Source organism: Lagenorhynchus albirostris, chromosome 14 (assembly GCF_949774975.1).
Source record: "Lagenorhynchus albirostris chromosome 14, mLagAlb1.1, whole genome shotgun sequence".
NCBI classification, from domain to species: domain Eukaryota; kingdom Metazoa; phylum Chordata; class Mammalia; order Artiodactyla; family Delphinidae; genus Lagenorhynchus; species Lagenorhynchus albirostris.
Window position 1 is genome coordinate 88,139,815 of NC_083108.1, and position 26,076 is coordinate 88,165,890.

General features: G+C 52.4%; 1 protein-coding gene across 4 annotated transcripts; it reads right to left on the minus strand.

Annotated features, from left to right (window-relative positions):
- Positions 1-1,823: 1,823 nt before the first annotated feature.
- Positions 1,824-24,610, minus strand: CHFR (checkpoint with forkhead and ring finger domains). 4 transcript variants are annotated; one of them, XM_060122014.1, is made up of 17 exons: positions 24,547-24,610; positions 24,228-24,371; positions 20,738-20,837; positions 18,314-18,423; positions 17,369-17,428; positions 17,024-17,242; positions 16,471-16,638; positions 13,948-14,101; positions 12,676-12,993; positions 9,802-9,944; positions 8,640-8,756; positions 8,008-8,091; positions 7,494-7,564; positions 6,465-6,552; positions 4,630-4,737; positions 4,106-4,178; positions 1,824-2,932 (listed from the first exon to the last, which is right to left on the minus strand). In XM_060122014.1, the coding sequence occupies exons 2-17, from the start codon at positions 24,358-24,360 to the stop codon at positions 2,890-2,892; spliced, it is 1,989 nt and encodes a 662-aa protein (XP_059977997.1). In that variant the 5' UTR covers positions 24,361-24,371; positions 24,547-24,610; the 3' UTR covers positions 1,824-2,889. The 4 variants fall into 4 exon arrangements, with proteins under 4 accessions (XP_059977997.1, XP_059977998.1, XP_059977996.1 ...); XM_060122015.1 differs by having other exon boundaries at positions 4,126-4,178; positions 24,528-24,609; XM_060122013.1 differs by having other exon boundaries at positions 24,528-24,609.
- Positions 24,611-26,076: the final 1,466 nt, after the last annotated feature.

The window sequence follows — 26,076 nt, forward strand, 5'->3', positions numbered from 1 at the left end:
GGGTGGGAATGAGGAGACAGAGCCACAGAGGCCGAATTGGGTGGCAGCCCTGTGTGCTGAGGGCCTCGGACTTAATTCTGCAGGGAGCTACGAATGCCACTGCAGGCCGGCACTTCCGGGGGAGTAACCGAGACCCAGCAGCACAGTTCCCGTCACCGTCAGGCCTGGGACGGGCTGAGCTCTAGCGGGCTGCCTGGCCCAGCAGTCAGTCTGCTTTTTCGCTGGTGACACTGGAGCATGCCTTCCCCCAGCCCCACCTGCTTACGGGGTGCTGGCGGCTAGAAGGCGGTGAGAGGCTTGGGTCCCGCTGCTCATCAGCTTGGGGGTCAGGGACAGGCTTCTGTTCGAACTGGTGGGGAGGCCACCAGTTCACCTGTGTCAGCTTGGAGGAAGGCTGAGGTCTGGGAAGCGGCCACCACACACAGGAAGAGAAGGGTCTCGCATCCAGCCGCGCTGGAAGTCAGGCTCACTCTGGACTTTCAAACCCAATCCATCCCCCATTTTCTCTTCCTTCCTCCAGAGCACAGGTCAGCTGCTTGGTGCTGGGCTGCTGGTGCCCTCTGCAGCAGCAATCCTGATTCAGAACCTGAGCTTTCCTGGGCGTCTTCTCTGCTGGCTGCATGAAGACTGGTCTGGCTGCAGTGCCCCCACTGATAGAGGCCTGGCTCAGAATCCACTCTCTCTGTTTGGGCACTTCCCTGGGGCAAGATCCACCGATGTCATGCTGGGGCTCTCAGATCTGGGCCTGTGATTCCAATCCTGTTAGCTATGAGGTATTTAAGATGACCTGCTGGGTCCTTGGTCACACCAGGAGCGCTGACAGAGGCTGGCCCGAAGAGGACTCCAGGTGGTTGCCTGGGAGCTTGAACCCACAGGCCAGGAAGGGCAAGTGTGCAGCCCCTGGAGGATGCCCAGCAGATGGGAAGTGCAGGCAGGGCCAGCCCGTCTGACGGGGGCACCAGGAGCCCAAGAGGGACACGGGTCTGGGGATGGGCTGAGCAAGGCTGTACGGGGACGCGGGCTGGGCCCAAGGAGCCGGCCACAAGCACACGGGAGTCATCGGGCACGAGCTGAGCCACCAGGACACGAGCACACAGCAGGCTCCAACCCACTGTGGGCTGGATGCGGCAGGGGGCGGGGGTGTGTGTGTCACGGAACAGGAAGTAGAGAAAAGTCGCAGAAACACCGCACGGTGCGCCCTGTAAAACAGCTTGTCAGCAAGCCTGGAGAACCCCCACCCCGGCCCGGGCTCCTGCCTCAGGTCAGAGCTGACAAGCTCCGTTCTGACCCCGGTGTGCTTGTCAGAAGTGGGGAATCCAAGTTCCACTGCAGTCGGGCCGGCACCGGGGACCAGCAGTCTGACGTGGTGCATGCCCTGCCCTTCGCTGACGGATCCAGCGTAGCCCACGGAAGGCTGCGTGTTTAAGCCTTGGCCAAGAGCGCTGCTACATCTGCTACGGGGCCTGCGTCTCTGTTCTTAGTCTGAGGGAGGGGTCAGGGTCAGAAGTGAAGGGGGTGATGAGTCAAGGTCCTAAGCATGGAGGGCAGCTTCGTGCCCGCACGAGCCAGGCCGGGGCTTAGACACAAAGCCGTGCCTTCAACCTGGGACCAAGTCGGGGTTGGCGGATCCAAGGGAACCCGTGCCTTTTCCCAAATGCTCAGACCTGGGCCCTGACCCCAGGCCACACGCGCCTGCAGGGCCTGCGAGGCTAATCCAAGTAGAGCCCCCCGGGTGGACTCTCTGTTAGTCAGCAGGTAACCAGTGACGCCTGCAGCCGGTCCCACCGTGACAGAAGGGAGCACATCACAACCAGCACACGAACGAACGTGCCGGGGAGAGAAACAGACACGGCTTGTTTATTAGAACGCAGGAAGGAGGCCTTCTTCCACGGAGCGCTGCTTCTCAGAGTCTGTATCAAGAGCAACACAAAGTTGAAAATCGTATTCCTGAGAAGAAGCAAAAAAGGTACAATTTTGCAAACAAACGTTAACGGGTGATTTCAACAACTGATAAAAAAACTTTTTTTTTTTAAACAACAAAATTTCAAGTATTATTCCAGATGACACGGCAAACCCATAGCAGGCGGAAAGGGCAAGGACTTGTGGAAGCTCTCAGTGGGAAGAAGCTGCTACTGGCAGGCCGGGGCACCACCAGGGACGACCTGCACCCCAGGTCCCTGGGCCACCCCGGCCCCAGCCGCAGGGGAGGAGTGAAGAAGGCGGGACAGGTTGGCAGGGCTGCAGTTGTGCTGAGGAGCCCGGCGTGGCAGTGACCCAATCATGCCCTTGGAGCTGGGGTCCCTGGACGTCTGATGATTTTTCTTTTATAAACAGAAACATATGCTTATTCTTTCAAATATCATACTATCTCCCATTTTAGTCAACTTGTAAATTATAAGTTATATCATTTGTGCTACAGTTTGCGATATTTAAGTCGTCTTAGGAGATGAGCACCAAACCTATGAAAGTGCACAGGTCAGCCGCTGTGTGCGCCCCAGCTGGAAACTTTGTTCCCTTCCCTCAAACAGCACAGCATTTCTGACAAATTCCCCTTCTTCTCCCAGGGCACTTTTCTTGAAGAGAGACGTCTGCTTTGACCGTGGCTGTGCGAAAGGTACAGAGAGCAAACCTTGTGGTCGTCTTCAACAGGAGGGGACGGCTGACAGCTCCTGCTCTGGCCCAGGGCTCTGGGCGCCACTGGTAGGGGTTCTCGCCGAGAGGGTCTCACTCCACAAGAGAAAGGTCGCACCAGAGTGCCCGAAGCAGAGACCCCCGGCGTCCCCTGAGGGGCACTGTGAAATGCTCTTAAAGCGTCTGTATTCAGTATTTTCTGAGACACTGTCATTGACCGGCAATACTCCCAAGCCATTGTGCTGCCTCCCTGGATGTTTAGTTCTTGAACCTCGTCTGTTCACAGATGTGATTGAATTTCCTGCAGGGAGACAACGGTGAAATACACAAGAGGGCATCAGAGACACCTTCAACAAAGGAATTCTGAATTGTGCCTGGGGGAGCTACGGGAGAAGCAACCCTGTGCTTGGGGGTTTGCAAGGGCTTGTCTCTCATACCATCAAAGAAACTAGCCCCAAACGCAGCCTCTTTTCTCCTTTTTTAAATTTTAAAATGTAAGTGGAACATTTAGGTAATTCCCAGAGACTCAAAGCATCCCCAAGGCACTGCGGGTGACCTGGCGGGGCTGACGCCACCTCCTCTCCAAGAAGACGACTGTATCTTTGCTGCCCTGACCCAAGTGTTTACTGAGAAAGGTTAGCCTGTTACTGCTGAAATCTCTTTTCTTAGAATAAAATGGTCTCTTCCACACAGTTAATGCTCGCATACAAAGCAAGCCTTTTATTCCACCAAATCGCTCCCTCAGAGGCAGCCGCCTTTCCGGAGCCCTCATGATGACTCCTAAGCCAGGGGCGCTCTCTCAAGTACTTCCACTTGAGCCTCAAGTGGCTGTCTGGGGTTACAGTTGCCCCACACAGCATCCATCCTCAGGACTCATTTATGTGATTGCTTCCCTTACGGTTTGAAAGCGTAGGCGAGCCTGCTCCCATGGGCCACCGCGCGTGGCAGCGTGCACGTCAACGTGAACAGCCTCTAAAGACCCCATGGGACACTCCCAGCGAGAGCCTGCGAGCCATCACGGCACCAAAGGTAGACCCAGGTGCACGGCGGCGTGGCTCGGGATGGGAGTTCTCAGTGACCTCAGCCATGGATTCGGAAAGTGCTAAACCTTGAACGTGTGGGCTGGGGATGGCCGCCTGTGCGCTGGGCACATAGAGGTGGAGCGGGAGGTGAACGTTTGTATGCCAACGTTTCATGAAACGAGATAACAGAAAAGCAGAGTGTCTAAGTGATGCAGAGTGTCTAAGTGATGATTTTTTATTGATATATACTATGTCACTTTATAAAAGCATGACAACTAAATTAGTTTATAAGTAGAGAGCTGACTAGTTCACGCACATCCCTAAAAGCTGCGATATCAACTTGGCCAAAACGCTTAAAGAAGAGCACCTTCCTGTAGGGAAAGCGTGGGTTTGCCTCTCTGCAGGGGACTCCTTCAGCCCCGGCCCGGCCCCCGCCCCCGTGCCGCACTCACATTGCGTGGTGGGCCTTCACCTGAGTGCGGCAGTTGCGGCCCCAGTAGCAATCAGGACGGGACGTTACGGCCACTAGGGAGAGAAAAAAGTGAACACGTGTGACACACATACCACACTCACAGACTCAGCCTAGTGAATTTAAGCCAAGGCCAAAGAGACACTGCAGCTCAAACGCACAGCGCTTCGTCACACTTCACAGCTCGTTTCCTTGCACTGTTCTCCAGGAATGGAAAAAAACGTTCAACTGAAAACCCAGGTTAGAAATGAGATGACTCCGGTTGCCCATAGGACGTTTTTTGGGCATCTTGTTTTAGCAACCTGCTTCAGAGACCCAGAGCCTGAGCAGGCACCAGGCAGGGACGGCCCTGAGACCCGCCCGTGTCCCTGGCCGACGCAGACGTCCGCTAAGAACACAGAGCAAAGGCCCACACAGGCTATCTAGCTATTGCAAAGGAGAGTAGGAGCCAATGCCAAGAGAACTGAGCTGTGGGCCAGGTGGGGGTAGGGGCGGGGGTCTCCTTACCCGGCAGCTCAGAAGCAGGGATGTTCTGCCGATACTGGTAGGTCAGCTCGCGGAAGCTCCGCAGGCCACAGCAGTAGCACAGCACGGTGTTCCCGGTGATTCTGTAATCTAGAAGGAACACAGCCTCTTACAAGCACGGCGGCAAAATAGACGCGGCCTTGCAAACTGCTGGGGGACCAGTGCATGATCCGCAGACTGGCCGGAGACAAAGGGCTGGACGTTTGGAACACGAGAACAAAACCAACCTAGATACCAACTTACTTCCTTATGGCAAAATAATTCCACCTGGATTAAAAATTCAAATATTCAAAAAAATCTAGAAAAGTACTAAGAGAAATGAATGTTCTTCTCTTGAGCTATTTCCAACTACAACATGAAAACCGAACGGCACAGAGGAAAGGATTTGTAAATGTGACTGCCTACAGTTTAAACATCACAATGGAAACACGTACAACAAAAACGAAATACTAATGAAATAGCAGAGAACGTATTTTCAGCACAAATGACAATGTGTTGTACCCTTAATTAACAAAGATATCACACAAATCCATACCTCCCAAGTTCAAATAGCCTAACATAAATATGGACCAAGGACACAGACAAGCAAATGGCCCGTAAAACAAGAAGATCTTCCATTTCATTAATAATCAAATATGGCAGATAAAACAATGATACCTCACCGTTTGCCTCTTTCATATTTACAAGGCCTCGAAGGCAAACACGCAGCTGACGGGCTCAGGGGTGCTGGCCCTCAGGCCGCAGGCACACCTCAACCGCGCCTCCAGCAGCCCTGTTTATTATCCTAAGGGCACAGCCGTTAAACCTACAGGACTGCATGCTTGGCAGCTTCAGTGTTGTTTCACGCAGTGAAAAGCTGCAAACAACTGAAATATCCTTTGCTAACGAACTGGCTACATGAACGACGGTATCAGGATGCTAACTAACAATCACGGTATAGATCTTTAGTGACATAGGAAGGATCCAAGATATATTGGTGAGTGAATAGCTTATTAAAAGCATATCCGATAGGATTTCATTCATACAAATTATACACACACATGGGTACATGTACTTAGAAGGGTGATCGTGAAAGTATTATCACTGGGTATATTTTTAGGCGATGGGATTTCTAATGATTTTCACTTTATCCTTCAGACTTCCTTGTACCACTTACATTTTCTTTGTGAACCACGTCATTCTTATAAAAATAGCCATTAAAAAGCACAAGGACTTAAGACCCAACCACACAGAGCCGTCGCAGCAGAGAAAACCCAAGACATTCACTAGAATGTGTCCAAAAACAGCTTAGAAGGGTTCCCAGCAAACCTCTCAAGTCTTTCATAATAATTCATGTCTTAGGAAAAAAAAAAATCACTTGCTGATTTTTCTGCACCCTCCCTTAGTGACAAAAATTCACATTTCACAATGCACTGGGTGTCCCTGGGAGAGGGGGCAAGCCTTCACTGAGTCACCCACGCACTGAGGGACAGGCACCAAGGACCGCGAGGGTTTGGGAACAACAAGCCCCAGGATGTCAACGCTGACAAGCGGTAGGGCCAACACCTCTCCAGCTGTGCCTCTTCCCTCCCCTGTGCGAGAAAAGATTCCAGAATATGTCATGTTGACTCAAACCCAACATAAAGAAAGAAACCCAAGAGTAGCAGGACCTTTGTGTGTGTCTGCCAGGGTGGGCGGAGGTCTCAGGTGTGAGCGTGGGAAGCCGACAAGCAGTACTGCCAGCATGCGGCCTGGCGGGTGTGGCTGGTTCACCAGAGGCAGAGCTGCCCTGGGAAGCACCACTGTCGGTGCGGGAGAGCAGGCACAACGAGGCTTACCAGACAGCAGGAACGCTCCCCTCTGCAGAGCCCCGAGGCTCTCGGTCAACATGTTTTTCCACGTCAAACCCCTGGTGGCCAGATAATTCTGTAACAGGGAAACGGGCAAGAGAAGAAACACAAGCTTGGAGAAAGAAACACTAAAATGGCAAAAAGGATTGACATTTCATAAAAGGCCCTGGAAGGTGGGTAAAGCCAAGCACCTAAATGTGGTGGGCACTTGCAGAGGGCGAGCACTGCGTGCAGTTAGGGGGCCTGCTTCCAGGACCACAGCCTGGACGGCCCAGGTAGCCTCGCGGACCAGGAGGCCTGGGACAGACGTGGTATCACATCCACACACTACTGCACAAGATTTTTGTCCAAGGTGCTTCTTCTGAGTCTCAAAAGGCAGGCTAGCTTTACAACCTCGAGCGTAAGAGGTAACACACTCTCTCTGAAATTCTGCAAAGACATTCCTAGCACAGGAGCAGCGAGACACCTAACCTTGGCCGGAGTGGCCACAGTGCAGGACAGGCCCATGACCACATGACAAGGAAGCCAGGGTCTGGATCTGTGCTCTGCCCTCAAGACACGTGGAGCTGCTTGGCTCCTTCTGTGCAAACCTACAAGAAAGGCCCTGTGGACATCTAGCCTGAGTACCGCCGTGCTGAGGTGCCTGCCATTCACCCTGCGGCCGATGCCGCACATGATCCAGGTGAAGGCAAGGCTCCTGGCAAGGGACTGATGTGCACGTTAAGCACTGAAGTTCTAAAAGCCGGCTGCCCCCTGCAACGCGGGAAGAGAGCGAGGGGCAGTCCTGGTTCCACCCGAGGGCCAGCCGCGCCCTGCCCCACTCCGCGCAGGCCGAGCAGGAGCTGGAACTGTGGGACACAATTCCTGTGGCTTCCTGTGTGGCGGGTGTGAAGGAATACCTATTTGGGGGGAATATAGGGATAAGCAGATACAGTGGCAGCACTAGTCAGAAGTGCAGGGTCATGAGGTCACTGGCGGGTCCTGTAAGGCCTCCCGCTGGCCTCGCCGCGCCTGTACCTTCAGGACATCCGACTCGTAGTTGTTGTTGCTCAGCACCCCGTCCAGACACCGGTCGCCCAGGTTGAGTTCTGTCAGGACGGAGGGAAGCAGTGTTATCCGTTTCATACACACTTTACGAAAGCACCGTTCACCCAACAGTTAAGATAACCAAATTTCCTTCATTATGGAGTCTACAAAGAATAAAAAGTTCCATGACAAAATACAACTTCAAACAGAGAAAAAGTAAAAGGACTTCCATTCCACTCCCCCCAGAAACAGCCAGTCTGTGCAGCCCCTGGTCTGGGGTCGTGAAGTCCGGACACGATTTTTTAGTGGGGGTGGTCCTCGTGCATGACTCAGCGTCCCCCTCACTGACGCTCGCAAACCTACGCAGACCACCAGGGAAAGGGGCCAACTCATGGTGACCAACGTGGCCTCTCCCTCCTCGGGCACACGGCCAGCCCAGCACTGGCCTCAAGTGCACGAGAGAACAGGGGAAGGTGGCGGCGATCGACGGCAGGGCCAGCATTACCGCAGAACGGGGCCAGGCAGCCGAGGCAGCCGGTCCGGGCGCAGCCCCAGTACAGGTGGCAGAAGGGCTGCAGGCAGATGGCACCTGCGGACACAGAGCACAAGCACCGGTCACGCCATCCAGCGAGGAGAAGGTTCAAGGGACTGGTAAATAAATGACAAGCCCGATTTTCATAGTGATCCAAAGACTGTAAATTAAAGCACCATGTAGTTAATCCGTTAGACTTTAAAGTGACACCTTGGACCCGGGTTCAATCCCTAGTCAGGGATCTGCGGTCCAGAAAGCCACACAGTGAACAGAATAGAATGGAATAGAATAGAATAAAATGACACATTGGAGAACTACTGTGGGGACACACGTCAGATACAAGATCCAGAAAGAGAGCCCCCCGTGTGTGTAAACTTAGTGTATGACGGGGGCGGGGTTATCAACCGGTGGGAAAAGATAGATTATTCAACGTGGTCCCGCAGAGACACCTGACGACGCAGGTGGAAACAGAGCTGCGCCCTTACTTCACACCACACAGAGAAGTCCACGACACTCTTGAAACCTGAGCTGGAAGGACACACAGGAGCGGCTCCGAGGTGGGGAGGGGCGCCAGGGAGACGGCGCACACCCACACCCTCACTCACACTGCTGGGGGGCGATGCGGGGGTCCCGCTCGCGCTCCGCCCTCCGGTCGGGCATGGGCTGGAAGCAGCAGGTGCATATGGCGTGGCTTCCTTGCAGGGCACACACGTAGTCCTGGGCTGTGGAACAGATAGGACGCTCAGGCTGGTGCCGCCAGCACACGGGCAGCAAGAGCGGCTCAGACCACACCTAGAGGGGCAGCTGTAAGGTATGCACGAGGACACAGACCTACAAGAAAACTCGGACAGAACTCAGGCCTATCTTCCTACAGCCAAGTGACGGTCTACCACTCAAACTAAGAAGTTTAAATAGATTGAAAAATGACCGAAGTTATCTCCTGGTTCAGTAGTTGTAGCAAGATTTCAAAGATCACATGAAGGTTTTTTACCATTTCCCATAAAGGAAGGACAGCCCAGAGAACAATAAAGCGATTTCTCTAGTCCCTGCTGGCTGACCCTGGACCAGGAGCTGTGTCCACGTGGCCCGGCCCCCCGTCACTCACGCACCGCACGAGGCTCTGCCTGTGCACACTGCATTACGGTCCCAGTGGGGCCTTCCACACGCTGCCCCAGCCATCCCTACCTGAGGGGCCTACAAGGAAGCCCCCAAGAGCCATGGCACAGCATCGTGGAAGATGGTTAAGAACGCGGCTCTGGGTCGCAATCCTTAGGTCAGTGGCCTCTTGACAGGCTCAGGCTGATGGTGGCAGAGAGGCCAGGCCCTACAACGCAGGACCACAAACCACAGTCCACGTGTCCACCTTCCCTTTCTCGAGGGCACCTGGGGACCTGCCCACTGAAACGGGCATCGAACAGATAGCTCAGGGCGGCTCTGGTAACATCATGTCCTGTTGCTGGAAAGAGGCCAGTCCCTCACTGGAAGGGCCTGTGTGTGATGGTCCTTTTGGCTTTGGCGTGAGCACCACGGGGGATGCCGACTGCCCTGAGGTAGTGGGCTGGGTGGGGTGGGGAGTAAGTGTTAGAATCAGGACTGAATCCTTGGGTGTGTCCAGGAGCCGAGGCCCACAAATGAAGTTAATTATTTGGTTTCTTAGCTCCAAACAGGTTATGAGAAGCAACGAGCCATTCGAGCAGAGAGGAGCCTGCAGAAGTGCCACCCGCTTCCCGAATGGTCGGGACAGCATGGAAGGTGTGGCTGTCTCACCTGTCGTGATGCTGGCGGACGTCGATGGTGCATCCCCAGGGGCCTGCGGTGCCCCTGGCTCACTGCCGGGCCCTGGGCAGGGAAGGGGCCGCCCCGCCTGCCTGCGGTACTCGGGGCACTGTCTGCACACGATGTACGGCTGACTGCAAGGGAAGAAAACCCGGAGCTTGGAGGAAAGAGGAGACACCTGCTCTGGCCGTGTGTAAGGGTGGTGGCAACGACGGCCCAGCCCTGGTGACGGGACAAGACCCAGATCCCCGCTCACCGGCCTTGTCCTGCCTGCATGCCTCAGCTCTGCACCAGGTGCTGCACCCAGTGTGTGCAGAAGGGAAGGATGGCTCGGCGCACATCCTGCACAGCAGCAGTCGGCAGGCTCTCCTCCCCGCCACCTCCCAGCCCCCCTTTCCCGCATGTTCCCAGAGCCCTCGGCCACTCCTGGGGTACTGAGATGTCTTCTCCCTCCCCCTCGCCCCACTGAGCCATCCCTGGGGGCAAAGCCACCCTGTCTCCACACTGGGCAGGACGCACTCTCACAGGTTTGATGCCCGCCCAGTGCACACCCTTCCTTTTGTTAAAATCTGAGCAGAACACGCCAGGGCTGGATGCCGCTGTCAGCAGGGGCTTTCACCCAGCTGTATGCACTTCAGCTGAGCTTTCAAATCTGCAGATGGTAAAACAGAATCCGCAGGAAAGGCACGCACGGACTCTCCCCTCATCTCAGAGGACGCCTGCCCAAGCCTGCCACCAATGGGAAGGACAGGCGAGACCTGACTAGAAAATGCAGAAACACTGAAGACATTCAGCCTCATATGTAAGAAAAACATATAAATGGGAATAAGATACCTGTTTGTCCCATTACTCTGAGTGTCGCAGGCATCACTGCTGTCCCTCTGCATACCCTGTGGGGCACCAACACCAGGACTCTCTGACAGGCATTTCATGACAGATGCCAGAAGTCCAGCAAGGCGTCCCCTCAGTGAGACTACTGACCTGAGCATCCTACTTCCATGTACTTATCTCCAAGAAATGACTGGACATGTGCACTGAACTGTAAATGCACGCCATGCACTGCAGCTTTGTTCGGAATTCAAAATATTACAAAGAGATGTTTTAAACGGTAAAAATATAAGTATGTATGACTACACGTATGTATGGCCAGATAAATACGTAATAAAATGTTCACACAAACCAAAAGTGATTTTTGGTTTTCTTTTCTTTTTTTTTTTTTTTTTAATTTTTTACGGTACACGGGCCTCTCACTGTTGTGGTCTCTCCCGTTGCGGAGCACAGGCTCCGGACGCGCAGGCTCAGCGGCCACAGCTCGCGGGCCCAGCCGCTCCGCGGCATGTGGGATCTTCCCGGACCAGGGCACGAACCCACGTCCCCTGCATCGGCAGGCGGACTCTCAACAACTGCGCCACCAGGGAAGCCCCTGGTTTTCTTTTTGCTTGACCATTATGTGCTAAATTTGGGGAAAAGAAACAAAGATAATAAACTGAGGAGCGGGGTAGCTGTTTTGTCTTTTTAAATTTTATGGCCTCAACACAAAAATTCATACCCTGCACTTCCAAGTCTGGAAACATCAACATTCTACAGCAGAGGGCTTCCCTGGTGGTGCAGTGGTTAAGAATCCGCCTGCCAATGCAGGGGACATGGGTTCGAGCCCTGGTCCGGGAAGATCCCACGTGCCGTGAAGCAACTAAGCCCGTGCGCCACAACTACTGAGTGTGCGCTCTAGAGCCCGCAAGCCACAAATACTGAGACTGTGTGCCACAACTACTGAAGCCTGCGCTCTAGAGCCCGCGAGCCACAACTACTGAGGCCATGCGCCACAACTACTGAGCCTGCACTCTACAGCCCTCAAGCCACAACTACTGAGCCGGTGCGCCACAACTACTGAGCCTGTGCTCTAGAGCCTGTGAGCCACAACTACTGAACCCGTGGGCCTAGAGCCTGTGCTCCGCAACAAGAGAAGCCACCTCAATGAGATGCCCGCACGCTGCAATGAAGAGTAGCCCCAGCTCGCCACAACTAGAGAATGCCTGTGTGCAGCAACGAAGACCCAACGCAGCCAAAAAATAAATAAAATAAATAAATTTATGAAAAAAAACCCAACATTCTACAGCAGATAAAATAAGGTCTCCTAGGGCTTCCCTGGTGGTGCAGTGGTTGAGAGTCCGCCTGCCGATGCAGGGGACACGGGTTCGTGCCCCGGTCCGGGAAGATCCCACATGCCGCGGGGCGGCTGGACCCGTGAGCCATGGCCGCTGAGCCTGTGCGTCCGGAGCCTGTGCTCCGCAACGGGAGAGGCCACAACAGTGAGAGGCCTGCGTACCGGAAAAAAAAAAAAAAAAATGTCTCCTAGAGGATTGCACCCTCTGCCAGGTGACTGTGGCTTTTCTACAATAACATCCTAACAGGTGATAAATACTGCAACTTACGGTGCAGGACATATGATCACTAGACAAGCTACAGAGAGTGAGTGTGCTTCTGCAGAGTCTGTCTCAGCCTGTGAATCAAGGCACTTGATGATGACTCAGCAAACAAAAGGGTGTCACTTACTGTGGTGATCCTCTCACAGTAATTAAGCCAAAGCACTATGCTGTCCACCCTGAACTTACATAGTGCGGTATGTTAGTTATATCGTAATAAACTAGAAAAAATATACAGATAAGCAACAAGATAAGCAACAAAATAATAGAATAAATATTCCACATATACCCAAAAAAAGGGGCTGTCGCAGGAGGCAGGGCCGTGAGCAAGCCTCACCACAGTCACCTGGGCCACAGCGTCACACCTCAGCAGCGGCCCAGACCAGCAGGTCCTGGGGAGCGGTCAGACCCGCCCTGCCCGCCCCGCCCCCACGAGGCTCACCTGACATCCGAGGACTCGCTGTCCACGTCCGACAGCTCCAGCAGGTCCTCGGAGCTCCCCTCCTCGTCGGAGAAGGCCCTCCTGACCTTGGGCTGCAGCATGTCCTGCGTGATCCTGTTCCTGGCGGCCATGCTGCGCACATCCTCCTCGCTGCGCCTCTTGTCCGGGTGCTGCAGCAGATATGCCTCCACCAGGTTGTTGAGGATGTGGTTTTTACAGATCCGCTCCACTGGACAGCGGCAGGTGGGGCACAGGGCAGAGCGCTCCATCCAGCCCGAGTAGCAGGCAGCGCAGAAGGTGTGCATACAGGGCTGCAGGCTGAGGGCACAGGACGGGCACTGGGTGTGAGAAGCAGGGACCCAGAGTCATGCTGCCTCTTTCCCTGAAGGAGGACGTGGCCCTGCTCAGACTGAGGTTCGGGTAAAAACAGAAGAATGGGCCAACTGCCCCCCGCCTCCCGCCCCCCGATCTTCCGACTCCGCAGGGCCTCAGGCCTGTGCTCTGGGGCGCCCCACCCACGCCGTGGTGGGGCCTGTGGCTGGCGGGGCTGCACCTCGGCTCACGCAGGGGCACGCCGCCTGCCTTCCACGACCCTCCTGAGAAGCAGTCCCTGCGCAAAAACACGGCGTTCGGCTACAACTGCTTCATCTGTGCGCTTGCCAGCTACGAGAGACCGGGGCCACGCGGCGATCTGTGCTCCAGGAGGGCCAGGGACCACTGGGGGCCAGGGCCACCAGGAACGGGACGAGCGGAGACACTGGGTGTGGGTGGCAAAGACCCGCGTTTATGCCGAACTGCGGACAAATTCTTAAGTTCCCACAGAGAAGCAAAGAGAGCTCTTTGTTCTGGCGCCTTCGCTCCACCCTAACTACCACGTTTCCTTAACCACGAGATGCTGGCCACTCGGTACAGCTCCCCTGCTCTAGCTGAGGTGGACCTGGCGTCACTGACGTCAGAGCCACTGCACGCGTCTCGCGGGCTCCTGTGCAGCGTCGGTCACCGGGCCCGGCTTTCAGCTCGTCAGCCGCACAAGGAGAACGGCTACGGTAACCTCGGCGGGCCTGACGCAGAGGCCAGCCCCGTCTGCGGCCCTGCGGGCCCTGCGCACGCACCTCACACAGTCGTGCAGCAGGTCCTGGGCCTGACGCAGAGGCCAGCCCCGTCTGCGGCCCCGCGGGCCCTGTGGGCACACCTCACACAGTCGTGCAGCAGGTCCTGGGCCTGACGCAGAGGCCAGCCCCGTCTGCGGCCCCGCGGGCCCTGCGCACGCACCTCACACAGTCGTGCAGCAGGTCCTGGCAGATGATGCACGTGAGAGTCTCCTCCATCTTGTCTGGCTTCACGGTCGCAGCTCTGACGTCGAGGGTACTGTGGGGGTCTCCGCCCGGGTCCGTGACCAGGGGCAGGTTCAGGGCGGGCTCCCCGTCTGCAAGGGAAAGGGACACGTTCTCAACATCATGACCATGGAGGAAGTGCACTCCATCTCTTGGTTTTACAGATGTCTTAACCTGTGGACAGGAGACCCAGTCCTCCCTGTATTTTTTTTTAATCTTTAAATTTTACTTATTTATTTACTAGCCATGCTGCGGGGCATGTGAGATCTTAGTTCCCCGACCAGGGATCGAACCCACGCCCCCTGCAATGGAAGCTCGGAGTTGTAACCACTGGATCACCAGGGAAGTCCCCTCACTGTATTTGTTTTTTTAACATCTTTATTGGAGTATAATTGCTTTACAATGGTGTGTTAGTTTCTGCTTTATAACAAAGTGAATCAGCTACATGTATACATATAACCCCGTATCTCCTCCCTCCTGCTTCTCCCTCCAACCCTCCCTATTCCATCCCTCTAGGTGGTCACAAAGCACTGAGCTGATCTCCCTGTGCTATGCGGCTGCTTCCCACTAGCTATTTTACATTTGGTAGTGTATATACGTCCATGCCACTCTCTCACTTCGTTCCAGCTTACCCTTCCCCCTCCCCGTGTCCTCAAGTCCATTCTCTAAGTCTGCATCTTTATTCCTGTCCTGCCCCTAGGTTCTTCAGAACTTTTTTTTTTTTTAAGATTCCATATATATGTGTTAGCATATGGTATTCATTTTTCCCTTTCTGACTTACTTCACTCTGTATGACACTCTAGGTCCATCCACCTCACTACAAATAACTCAATTTCGTTTCTTTTTATGGCTGAGAAATATTCCATTGTATATATGTGCCACATCTTCTTTATTCATCTGTCGATGGACACTTAGGATGCTCCCATGTCCTGGCTATTGTAAACAGAGCTGCAATGAACATTTTGGTACATGACTCTTTTTGAATTACGGTTTTCTCAGGGTATATGCCCAGTAGAGGGATTGCTAGGTCGTATGGTAGTTCTATTTGTAGTTTTTTAAGGAACCTCCATACTGTTCTCCATAGTGTCTGTATCAATTCACATTCCCACCAGCAGTGTAGGAGGGCTCCTTTTCTCCACACCCTCTCCAGCATTTATTGTTTGTACATTTTTTGATGATGGCCATTCCCTCACTGTATTTTAAAGGGCATTTTTACAAAGGTTCAAAGTAAGTCTCATAATACAGTATGTTTAAGTTTTGCTTTATAATAGTTAACAGCATAAGAAAGACACTCAGGATACACGGGTGAGAGATAAAGGCCAGGTGTCAAATAGCATTTGTGTGTAAAGTCATTTTTGTTTAAACAAACAAAAAATGTGACCCATATGCACACAGGAAAGTGCTGGAAAATACAGACCCTCAAATGTTACCAGGAGCTTAAATTTTTTTTTTTCTGCCAGTGTGTTTTATTTTTTTTATAATCAGAGATTAAATTTATTTTTAATTAAAAAAATACTTACAATTTGAAAAGTCAAATATTTAAAAGAAAACCAAAGCAGCAGCCCTCTGCTCCAGCCTGTCCTCAGCTTCACCCTCCCTCCTTTGGGGAAACAACTTTCATGTCTTCTGTTTCTTCTGGTCCGGACCAGAAGAATCCTGGTTTTCTGAATTGTCATGCTACGTTTAGGCTGATGGATTTTAGACATCATCTCCTGACATCCATTAAAGCAGAGAAGGACTCTGCCCCTCTGGGTCTCCTTCCCAATATTATTCTAACACAATTATTTGTTCAGTATATTGTATTTATATTATTATGCTTAAATATTCACTGCTCACACAGTATAATTTTCTTCCTTATACAATTTTTCATTTCTCATAGAGTTAAAAGTGGCTCCATTTTCATACTTATTTTTTTGTACCTGTTGCTGACTCATCCCACACCTCCCCAGGCCAATCAACTCAATTTTCCACTCAATACATCAGATAATGCAGTTTCTTTCCGAGGCCCTCCCTCCTGTCACACTGCCCCAATCCAGGGGAGGCTCTCAGGCCTGCCTCACAGCTACTGTCCTCCCAACAACATTCCCAAAAGTTTTTACAATCTTTTTAACTTTGACTTTTAAAGTATAGATTTTTCTCAAAATCACCTTTAACGTGAAGGTTGAAACTATCACTTAAAGATTATATACTCTTAAAAACTGGCTGCTGTATCAGAACAGAGCTGCAACCCCAGACTGGGGTCTCCAGACCAAGAGCATATCCTGACAGTAAACACAGTTCAATCCCGACGGTGCAGACAGGAAAGAAAAGGCCCAGATTGCCATCTGGAAGATGCTGAGGTACCACAGGTGTCAGCTGAAGACAGGGTCCTCCGACTTCTGCAGATGGTGGGGCCCCAACAGGCTCAGATGGGACGGTGCTGCCGGGGCGCCAAGGCTACACGCAACCACTGGACTCTGACCTGCTTTTACTCTCTTCTTAACGGGCTCCAAGTCCTCCTGGTCCTTGGGTTCCGACAGAGAAAAGGACGCCCCCTCTCTTGCTGGGAGAGCCAAAGGGAAGATGACGACTTCATCACTTGCCACAGATGGACCACACCCTTTTGGGGAGACGTCTGCACCTCTCGAGCCTGTGAGAGGGACAAACAAGAGACATCCTGATTCACCTGCCTCAGAAGAAGAGACAGCAGTTCAAAGCGTCACTGATTCAAACCAGGTGCAGGTAATCCAAGATGTCGTTAAAAAACAAACAAACGGAAGGGTTCACTTTGTGTGATTTTTACAGTATATGAATTATAACCTGTGAAGAATACCACAGTATTGTAGTCCCTGGCCTTCAGTCTGTCTCTTGGGGATGGAACAAGACATTTACTCCTACAGAAATCTTACTACTGACAGCCTGATGCCTGACACCACCTCTGAATTCCTCCGTGGCTTGTCTGTCTCCGTAACAATGCAAGGCAGGATTAGCGAACAAAGGGCAACGCAGCTACGACCCTGAGATCCCCATCTCACCGGAGCTGGAGGGAGGCCCTCGCCCTGCAGAGGTGGGCTCCATGGAAGAGGTAGAGGCCGTGGGGAAGAGGTCCGATGTGGACGTTGATGGCTGTGGTTCCTCAAAGCACACCTGAGTGGCGGGTGGCGATGGCAGGACCTGGGGATCCTGGGGGTCGTCGCCTCGCCCTGCACCTGAGGTATCTTTGGTCACGTGGAACACGTTTTCTTTATTAGCTTCTGTAAGCACAAAGAAGCAGGAGCATAACACAGTCGGGGCGCAGGGGGAGCCGCTGCGTCAGGAATACATTCCAGCGGATGAAGAGTCAACGCATGCACCCACTCCTTTGCGAAAATCTCACTTACCGAAGGAGTCTTGCGTTACGCCTTGCTTTTCATGGAAGGATTCGTAGAGGTATGCCACATCTGAAGGAAATTAACCGAACCGGAGTGGCGTTTGCCACACGTCAAGAGAGCCCATCTTTCTCTTCTGCTCCCTCCCATCACCTCATGGTCACTTTGCCCTTGTTGACTAGTTCGACTTATCAGCTAGTAACCACATCCCCCGGTTTAAGGGATTTTTAAAGCAAGTGATCCAAAACATCTGAACCAAACTTAAAAGAAATAAGTCTCAGAAAACCATCCGGCGTCAGGAGGCAGACTAAGGCAAGCAAAGCGATGAGGAGGAGTGAGCCTGTGTCTTGTCATTTCAAACCACCAGGACCGGACACAAGATCCTTCCCTGTGGCCGGGGGCTGGCTTTGACTGCTGAGGACAGTCTAGGGGATACCCGCCCTCTTCTTCCTATTTCCGGGGTAACCTTCGAAGGACTCCCCTAACTCTCCCTGTCCTGCATCATTCTTCTCCCGCCAACACAGGCGCAGATGCTCAGAGCTGGAAAAGCCCTCACGGAATATCCCATCTAACCTTTGCTGTTTCCCGTAAAGCCTCCCAAAGCAGAGCTGTCCGTGGCCTCCAGCCCCCATTCTAGGCCTTATTCTCCTCACTCAGGTGCCCTCCTCACCGCCCCCCCACACCCCGTCTCCCTGGCTACCATATCGAGACCGTGGCTCATGGCCACAGTGGCATTTCTTAATGGCTGGGGCTCAGTCCACGAGGTCAACACTCCCATTCTTCAACAGACGCTACCCACACCAAGAATGTACATGAACGAAAAAGGGGACGCAGCTAGCACTAACATTCCTTCAGGAAATGCCTGCTTCAACAGCCTCTTCCCACAATGCTTCCCCGCTGTGGCAGGTCCCTGCTGCACCACCCGTGAGTCCAGCCCAGGAACCGCCCCTCCCTTACTGTGTTCCGGCTCATTCTTCCTGTACACCAAGTAGATGACGTCCCCAGTCTGTAAAGGGCAGGTCTGCTTCTTAACAACCTTCAGCTTGTTAATTACTGTTCCGTTGGTGCTGTAGGGACAACAAAAATCCAATTTATCCTACTTAAAACAACTCGGAGTTAAAATTTTCCTTTTCTACAGCCAGTAGGAAAGCAGTTCAATACTACCACTTTGCAAATGACAGAACACTCATAGGAATGATGTAAGTACTCGTGCCACCTTCCAATTCTCTTGAGAAGAACCTTGCCTGTTGCCCCCTCACTCACAGCCCAATGGTGTGTCGAGTGTTTTAATGCCTCCGCTGTGCCAGCCCCACGTTCTGCTCCTGGTGGAGCCCTGGACGCCCACCAGCAGCACGTGCTCTGATTCCCAGCTTCTCTCTTGCTTCCGCACCACGCTCTGTCGACAGGCCTAACCCTGCTCCGGCAGCCGCGGCCCAGCTCAGTTCACTCCTCACATGAGCACTGACCCTCCTACGACATGGGCTCTGGGCAAAAGCAAATCGACGCAGGGCTACCGAGCAGAAGATAGCGCGGTCCCTGCTGCTGGGAAGTCACTCCAGTTAATCAGGGACCACAGTGCCTGATGGGAAGGCACGGCCAAGAGACACCGGGACCTCGGTCAGGCGGGACAGGAGGCACCTCCCTGAGGAGCGGCTCCCGCAGGCAAGGGGAAGAGCGCACCGGACAAAAGCCAAACTCGGCAACTGAGCAAGCCCTCCCCGCCCCTTTTCAATTTCAGGCACTCAGTCCACATGGGCCCCAACTCCACGGCCCCACTCCTAAGGCCCCCAGTGCTGAAGAGGCGTCGTCACCTTTCCCTCTGAGCAGACTGCCACTACTTTAGACTTCTGTAAAAGGCCAGGCAGGAAATAGCTCAGGCTGCGTGGTCAGGCTGTCTCCGTCCCAACTCCTGCAACCAACAGGTGGCAGGTCCCTGGAGGGCTGGGCTGCCTTCCCAGTAAAGCCCCACTTACAGAGACCAGCAGAGCTGCTGCAGCACTGCCGCGGCCTCTGCTGCCAGGCTCTCCCCACGACCTATCCTCAAGCTCTTTCTAACCCAGAAGTCTGATTTCACTTTTCCGTTTAAACCCCTCGGTGTCTCTTCACTGCTCTCAGGCTAACGTCCAGTCTCTCCAGCGTGGACGTCGGGGTCTTCCTGATTGCACCTCGGGGCCTCTGCACCTGCGGCTCCTCCCACCTGGAACACCCCTGCCCCTCCAGCCACCTCGGCCAAGGAAGGCAGCAGCCTCTAGAAGCTGGAAAGGACAGAGGATGGCTTCTCCCCTAGAGCCCCCATAAGGAGCTGACGCCAATGAGACCTGAGATGGACTTTGACCACCCAGGCCTATAAGATCACAGATTTGTGCTGTTTTAGCCACTGAGCCTGTGGTAATCGTTACAGCAGCCTTGGGAAGCACATACTATCCTGTGGCCAGGGTGGGAGAGCCAGGGCCTGAGGCAGAAAGAAGACTCTGGAACCAGCACTGTTACTGTACATTGTGCTGAGAAATACAGGACTTGACCTGCTACCTATCAGAGGAGGAAAAGCAGCATCCGTTCTTCCTAATAAAACCAAATTCCTGGTCTTCTATCCCTCAAACTGCTACTTACCAAAGAATCTCATAGCACTTGACCTTCACAACAATAAAAAAAATCACCTTGTGGGAAAGGCGTGTTCTCAACACACTGCTGGATGGCCGTCCGCCACTCACACCTTCCACCCAGCATTCCTTCCCATAAACTTACCCCAGGAAAATCATCAGACATGAATGGAAAGAGTTTTGGAGGAGAGTCACTGCAGGGTCATTTATAATAAGAAAAACTCAAAATAATAACTTTCCATCAGTAAGGGAGCTGACAAGTTATTATATAATAATGAAAAAGACGAGATGGACTTAGACATACGGACGTGATGAGCACTCTGCAACCATTCCAAGTAAAATAGATACACAGTATAACACTATAATCTCATTAATACAAAATAAATATGTATGTATTGTGTGGGTGAGTGGAATTTTGGAAAGCTTTTCACTTTCATGTACTACTTATGTAGTATAATAATAATAAAAAAAAAGAAAGACTTCTTGATTTGGGGAAGTCTAACTTGAATAGGTTTGCAAGAACCCAAAATGTATCACTGCCTTTTAAGTCTTATTTCTGAGCTATTTTTGCTTTAACCTGAATACATTTAAGAACGGTCACAGACACCAAAGTGTCACTAAGTAGCCCATCCTGGAAACCAGAAAATACATCTTCCAATACCCGGAGACCCTATCGGACTACTGAGCTATAGAAAGCAGGCCCTTGTCTCTTCTCTGCACTCACTGGCTTCAAGTCGGCTTCCTGAAGCTACAAGAGGAAAGAAGTTCAGAAAGAGCTTACCTGGTATCTTCCAGCGACACCTGACCAGATTTTTCATCCACTATAATTTTACAGTGATCTCCAGAGACCAGTTTATTGCCGGGGAATGAAAGGTCACAACCTAAAACAGTGAGGGGGGCGTGCTGGATACGACCGTGGGTACCGGGCATAATACCGCCCTTTGCTTAAACAAAGCATGCGGCTGGAAGTCAAGACCCATGTTGTACCCACTTACGGAGACAGCACTTAATCAAGTACAAAGAAACTTTTAAAAAAGCATTTAAGTGTTAATCCAAAGTAAGGGACAGGGACTATGTCTTGAACCTTTCTGACTCCTCCTTACCTAGAGGATATGCGCCATCAACACCTCCAGCTACACATCAGCTGCTTCTTGGTGACATTTTTACAATATGCACGCATATGCAGATAGCCTGATAAGTATTACAGAACTTTAAAAAAACTATGGGGCTTATTAAATATCTTCAGTATCTTAGTCCTTAATTTCTTCTGTGTAACCTAAGGTTTCATAAATCATCACAAAATTAAAGCAATGACAGAGTCACAGAAAATATGAATGAGTAAATTATCATAGGCACATGTAAGCGTTTAAGAAAATTTAAAACAGAAGGGGGATGCATCTATAGCTCAATACAATTGTTATACCCTCATCAAATCCAAGAGGAAAACCCTCAAATGCTTTGTTCTCTCCTTAAATCAAAAGAATAAAAGCGGGCTTCCCTGGTGGCGCAGTGGTTGAGAGTCCGCCTGCCGTTGCAGGAGACACGGGTTCATGCCCTGGTCCGGGAAGGTCCCACATGCCGCGGAGCGGCGGGGCCTGTGAGCCATGGCCGCTGAGCCTGCGCATCCGGAGCCTGTGCTCCGCAACGGGAGAGGCCACAACAGTGAGAGGCCCGCGTACGGCAAAAAAAAAAAAAAAGAATAAAAGCTTTCAGGAGTGTTTTAATACTGAGTCACTAATCTCCTTATAACAGGTTTGCACCATTGCTACTAAGGTTTATAGTACCTTTATTTTATTTTGGGCCGCACCCCGCAGCTTGCAGGATCTTAGTTACCCGACCAGGGATTGAACCCACGCCCTCGGCAGTGAAAGTGCAAAGTCCTAACCACTGGACCGCCAGGTAATTCCCTACAGTATCTTTATTTTTTAATAACCAAACGTGGGAAGCAGTACTGGTACCCGTCAACTGGTGGTGAATTAATAAACACACTGCAGAACATCACCCAGCAACAAAAAGGAACAAACTACTGATATATGTAACTGCCAAGGATGAACCTCAAAAGCACCAACCAAGGGAAGGCAGCCAGACCCAAAGACTGTGCTGCAATACAGTGTGATTCCCCTTAGACGGCATTCTTAGATGGTCTCCTTGCAGCCCCAGACCCAGGCTGGTCACCAGGCTTTGTCACCGGAGTGGGGTTTTACTAGGCTTCTCCACACCTGAACATCTGCATTCCAACTGAGAACTGAAATACCTTTGCTAAAGTTCTACTGTTGGTATTTGCCCTGCTTGTCGTTCAGTTGGTTACTCTCTCCATGGTTGGTACACATCTCTGCCACTCCCCGAGAATGGGAAGCTCTTTGGGAAGGCGAGAACCCCTGCATCCTTCCACACACGTCAACTCAGCTCTCCCTTTTCCTCAAAATAAGGCCTTGTATATAGCAGGCGTGCAATAGTTTTAAAATAAATCTAGTTCTACAACCTGAGACCCTATCCCCCAAAGTGACTGTATTTAGAAAGAAGGCCTGTAAATGATAAAAGTTAAATGACATCATTAGGGTGGGGCCTTAATCTGATAGGGCTGAGGCATTTATAAGAGGGAGACGCCAAAGATCTCTTGGTCAGCAGGCCAGGACACAGCGAGAAGGCAGCTGCCTGCAATCCAGGAAGAGGGTTCTCACCAGGAAACAAACTGACTGTCACCGTGATCTTGGACTTCCTAGACTCCAGAACTGTGAGAAATATACTTCTGCTGTTTAAGCTTCGTGATCTGTGGTATTTTGTTATGGCAGCCCAGGCAAACTACGTTTTGCTGGAAAGGTTAATATATTCAAGGAAAGGACTTCCATTAAGAATCAACTCAACAACACATTTTTGCTCCTTGTATTAGCATGTAAAATGATACTGCAGTGTTGTGTTATAACAACAATGGCTAACATTAAGTGCTAACTCTTAGGCAGGCTCCTTCTAAGCACTTCACTCACGATCTCCTTTAATCTTCACAGTGACCCCATGAGGTAGCTACAAAGGCACCAGAAGGTAAATTGGCCCAAAGCAGGTTATGCGGTGGTGGTGATGCTGGTGGCCTAGGGGGCATGAGGGTGGTGGTCTCCAGGCTTCTGCTCTTCACCAAACTTCCATTCACACCAAGTAAAGACAATACATCTTGAAAAGTTTCTAACGATATGTAAATATTTTTAAAGTTGTAAAAACAACAACAAAAAATTAACTTGATATTGGGATTTAAGACGGCCTCCCCAAAAAACCCCAACCAAAAACAGGTACAGGTGCATGATGATGGGTAAAATGAAACCAAAGAACATTTGCTTTTAAACACTAATCTTTCTCATTATCTCTTGCTTAAAGTATAAAGTCAGTGTGACAACTTATTAATTTGCAGAAAAACGAAATATTTTTGTTGGCCTGATCAGTGCACTTCACTCCCAGTAGGAAAGCTACAAGGGAGGTTAAATCACCAGATGGCCGCTAGGAGTTTAGAGGCAGCAAGCGTGGGGTGGGGGGGCTCTTCCTCTCACTAGTTACAGGACTTTCTTCAAGGCCGTAGCTTCCCACGTTCATTACATCAACAAATATTTGAGCAGCTCTATTCTAGGAGCTGGGACTTGAGATCTTTTTTTTAAAATGTAGCTGCCTACGGCTATAAATTTCCCTCTGAGCACTGCTTACCTGCATCCTCTAAGTTTTGGTACATTAAATTTTTATTTATCTCAAAGTATTTTCTAATTTCCCCTTTGATTTCTTCTTAGACCCACTGGTGGGTTAAGAGTGTTATTTAATTTCCACATATCTGTGGATTTTCCGGTGTTCCTTCTGCTAACTTATTTCTAATTTCACTCCATTAAGGTCAGAGAAGATGCTTTGGATAGTAATACCCTTGAGAAAACCGCATTCCAGGAGATAAATTATTGCACCTACTTCATAACGTTGCAGTGAAAATTAAATAACCTGCATGAAACACGCAGAAGTAACTGGGCCGACCAATACGTGAATAAACGGCAGCTGTTACACGACGGCCCATTCCACCGGAAAAACCGGGCAGCAGAACGCGCCGCGCCCAGGAGCCTCCCACAGCCCAGTGGGCCCGGTCTCGCCCAGCCCCCGCCCTCAGGTCCCGGCTCCAGTCCCCCAGCACTCGGACCCCGTCGCCCGCCCCCATCCCGGGTCCCCGGTCCCCACCCCCGTGCCCGGACCCGTCCCCGGCTCGCCCCCAGTCCGTCCCACGTCCCCCATGCCCGCTCCCCGCCCCGCACCTCTTCTCCGCCCGATGGTCCACTCCCGTTTCCTCAGGAGGACGTGCGGCTCGCCCTCCTCGGCGCCCAGGCGGAGAAGTCTCCCCCACGGCTGCTGCTGCGGCGGCTGCTCGCCTTCCCCCGGCCGCTCCATCGGCTTCACATCTGACGAGACCCGGAAACGTCGGGTGAGACCCGGCCCGCGAAGGCAGAGGCTGCGGCCCGCCGCTCCTCCTCGGCGCCCGCGCCACGCCGCCGCGGCCCGCGCCGCCAGCCCCCCACCCGGGTCCCGACGGCCGCCCGCGCCCGCCGCCCTCTTACCCCCCGCCCCGCGCCGAACCCGGAACCGGCCGCGCGGCCGCCGCCGCCGCTGTCAACGGACATCTCGGATCCCTCAGCTGATCCGTGAGGCGGGGCCAGCGGCGTCCGGGCCCTGCGATTGGCTGGTGGTGGCAACCACCGAGCGCGGCGGCTAGAGCGGAACCTGGCGGACTGCCTTCGAGAGTGGACGCGTGGAGGCGAGCAGAGCGTGCGCAGACTGGAGGCTGCGGGCCTGGACGCCCTCTTTGATGCTGGCCGGGACGATTTGGTGTTCCAGGATCTCGGAAGTAGCTGCGGTCAGCGCCATGTTAAGTCGGGGCAAAAGGGACGGAGTGATTTGGGCGTTGGGCCCCGAAGCAAATTCCCAAAGCGGTGTTGGAAGTGCAGAGGGCGTTTAGATATGCAAAGGGACGACCCGCCTTACAGATGACGAGGTAAACGCAAGTCGAAACTTTCGGGTGCCAGTTTCCCCGCGATCGGAAAGTTGGTAGTGCCCTGGGAGAGCTCTGGAGAGCGCGAGCATCTCGGTTGCGGGTCTGCACCTCTTGGAGGGGGTGGTGCTGTCTTTCGGTTTTAAACGCGCGTTTCGGTGGCTCAGCGATTCCGCTTCCTGGGGTCTAGCGGCGTTGCGGTGTGTGTGCCCGGGGAGGATGCCCTGGGGTCGTCAGTGCCGGGCGCGTGGGAGTGGAGGTGCGGGTCGGCCAGATGCCGAGTCGCGGGGGGGCGCCGTGCGGCCCCGGGCTGCGCGGTTCAGAGCAACAAGGCCATGCCTGACCGACGGGGACCTCGAGATGGAAGTAGAAAGGACAGATGTGTTCGTGCGCTCATAAAAATAATGTGAAAGGACAGAAAATAGCAGTGGCTGCCTCGTGAGAGAGCAGAAGTCAAGGGAGTGAGGGAGACATCTTTCGCTCTGTACTCCTTTGTGTAACTTAAACATCATTTGTAATTTTTACCTTTTTTTCTTCAGATAAAAAAATGTAACCATTCTTTCTCTGAGGCTGTTTTTCAGTATTGTTTCGTGGGGGACTGAGGTTATTGCACTTGCTGTCTGAACCAGGGCCTAGCCTGGCATCAGGAGTGTTTGGAGGGCCTGTGTTAGTCTACACAAGGCCGACCTGCTGCGGAACCAGGATGACATTGAGCCGAAGGAACAGCCCAGGCTTCTTGGGTGACAGGCTTCCAGACCTCGGGGACAGTGAGCTAACTCAGGCCAGAGGCCCATGTCAACTTAGTCTTAAAAAAGCGCATCTCTCCTGTCCGTCTCAGATTCAGGACACAGGAAAGGCCAGAATTTAAAATTCCTCTGAAGAAATTTGGTTTAGGGGGAAAAGAAGCGAATCACAGCACCCTAGCAGACTCTTTGGGTGTTGGGGGCAGTAGGTGCCTGGCTAATCAGGCCTTTCTGTTCAAATGGAAGCCCTGTTCTTGGGATCACAGCTGGTGTAGCCCCAGCAGCAGCTCAGCTTTACAAGAACTGGCAGCTACTCTCTGGTTGAAACCTTATCCTCTCTGCCCCTCTCCGTCACCTCAGGCACATTCACTGGGT

Excerpts from the sequence above, each read along its gene's own strand:
- CHFR (XM_060122014.1), bottom strand. The coding sequence starts at position 24,360 with ATGGAGCGGCCGGGGGAAGGCGAGCAGCCGCCGCAGCAGCAGCCGTGG. Across the intron at positions 18,424-20,737 it reads GTGTCGCTGGAAGATACCAG|CACCAACGGAACAGTAATTA; the intron begins GTAAGCTCTTTC and ends TTGTCCCTACAG. Across the intron at positions 8,092-8,639 it reads CCGCATCGCCCCCCAGCAGT|GTGCCATCTGCCTGCAGCCC; the intron begins GTGAGTGAGGGT and ends CTGTGTCCGCAG.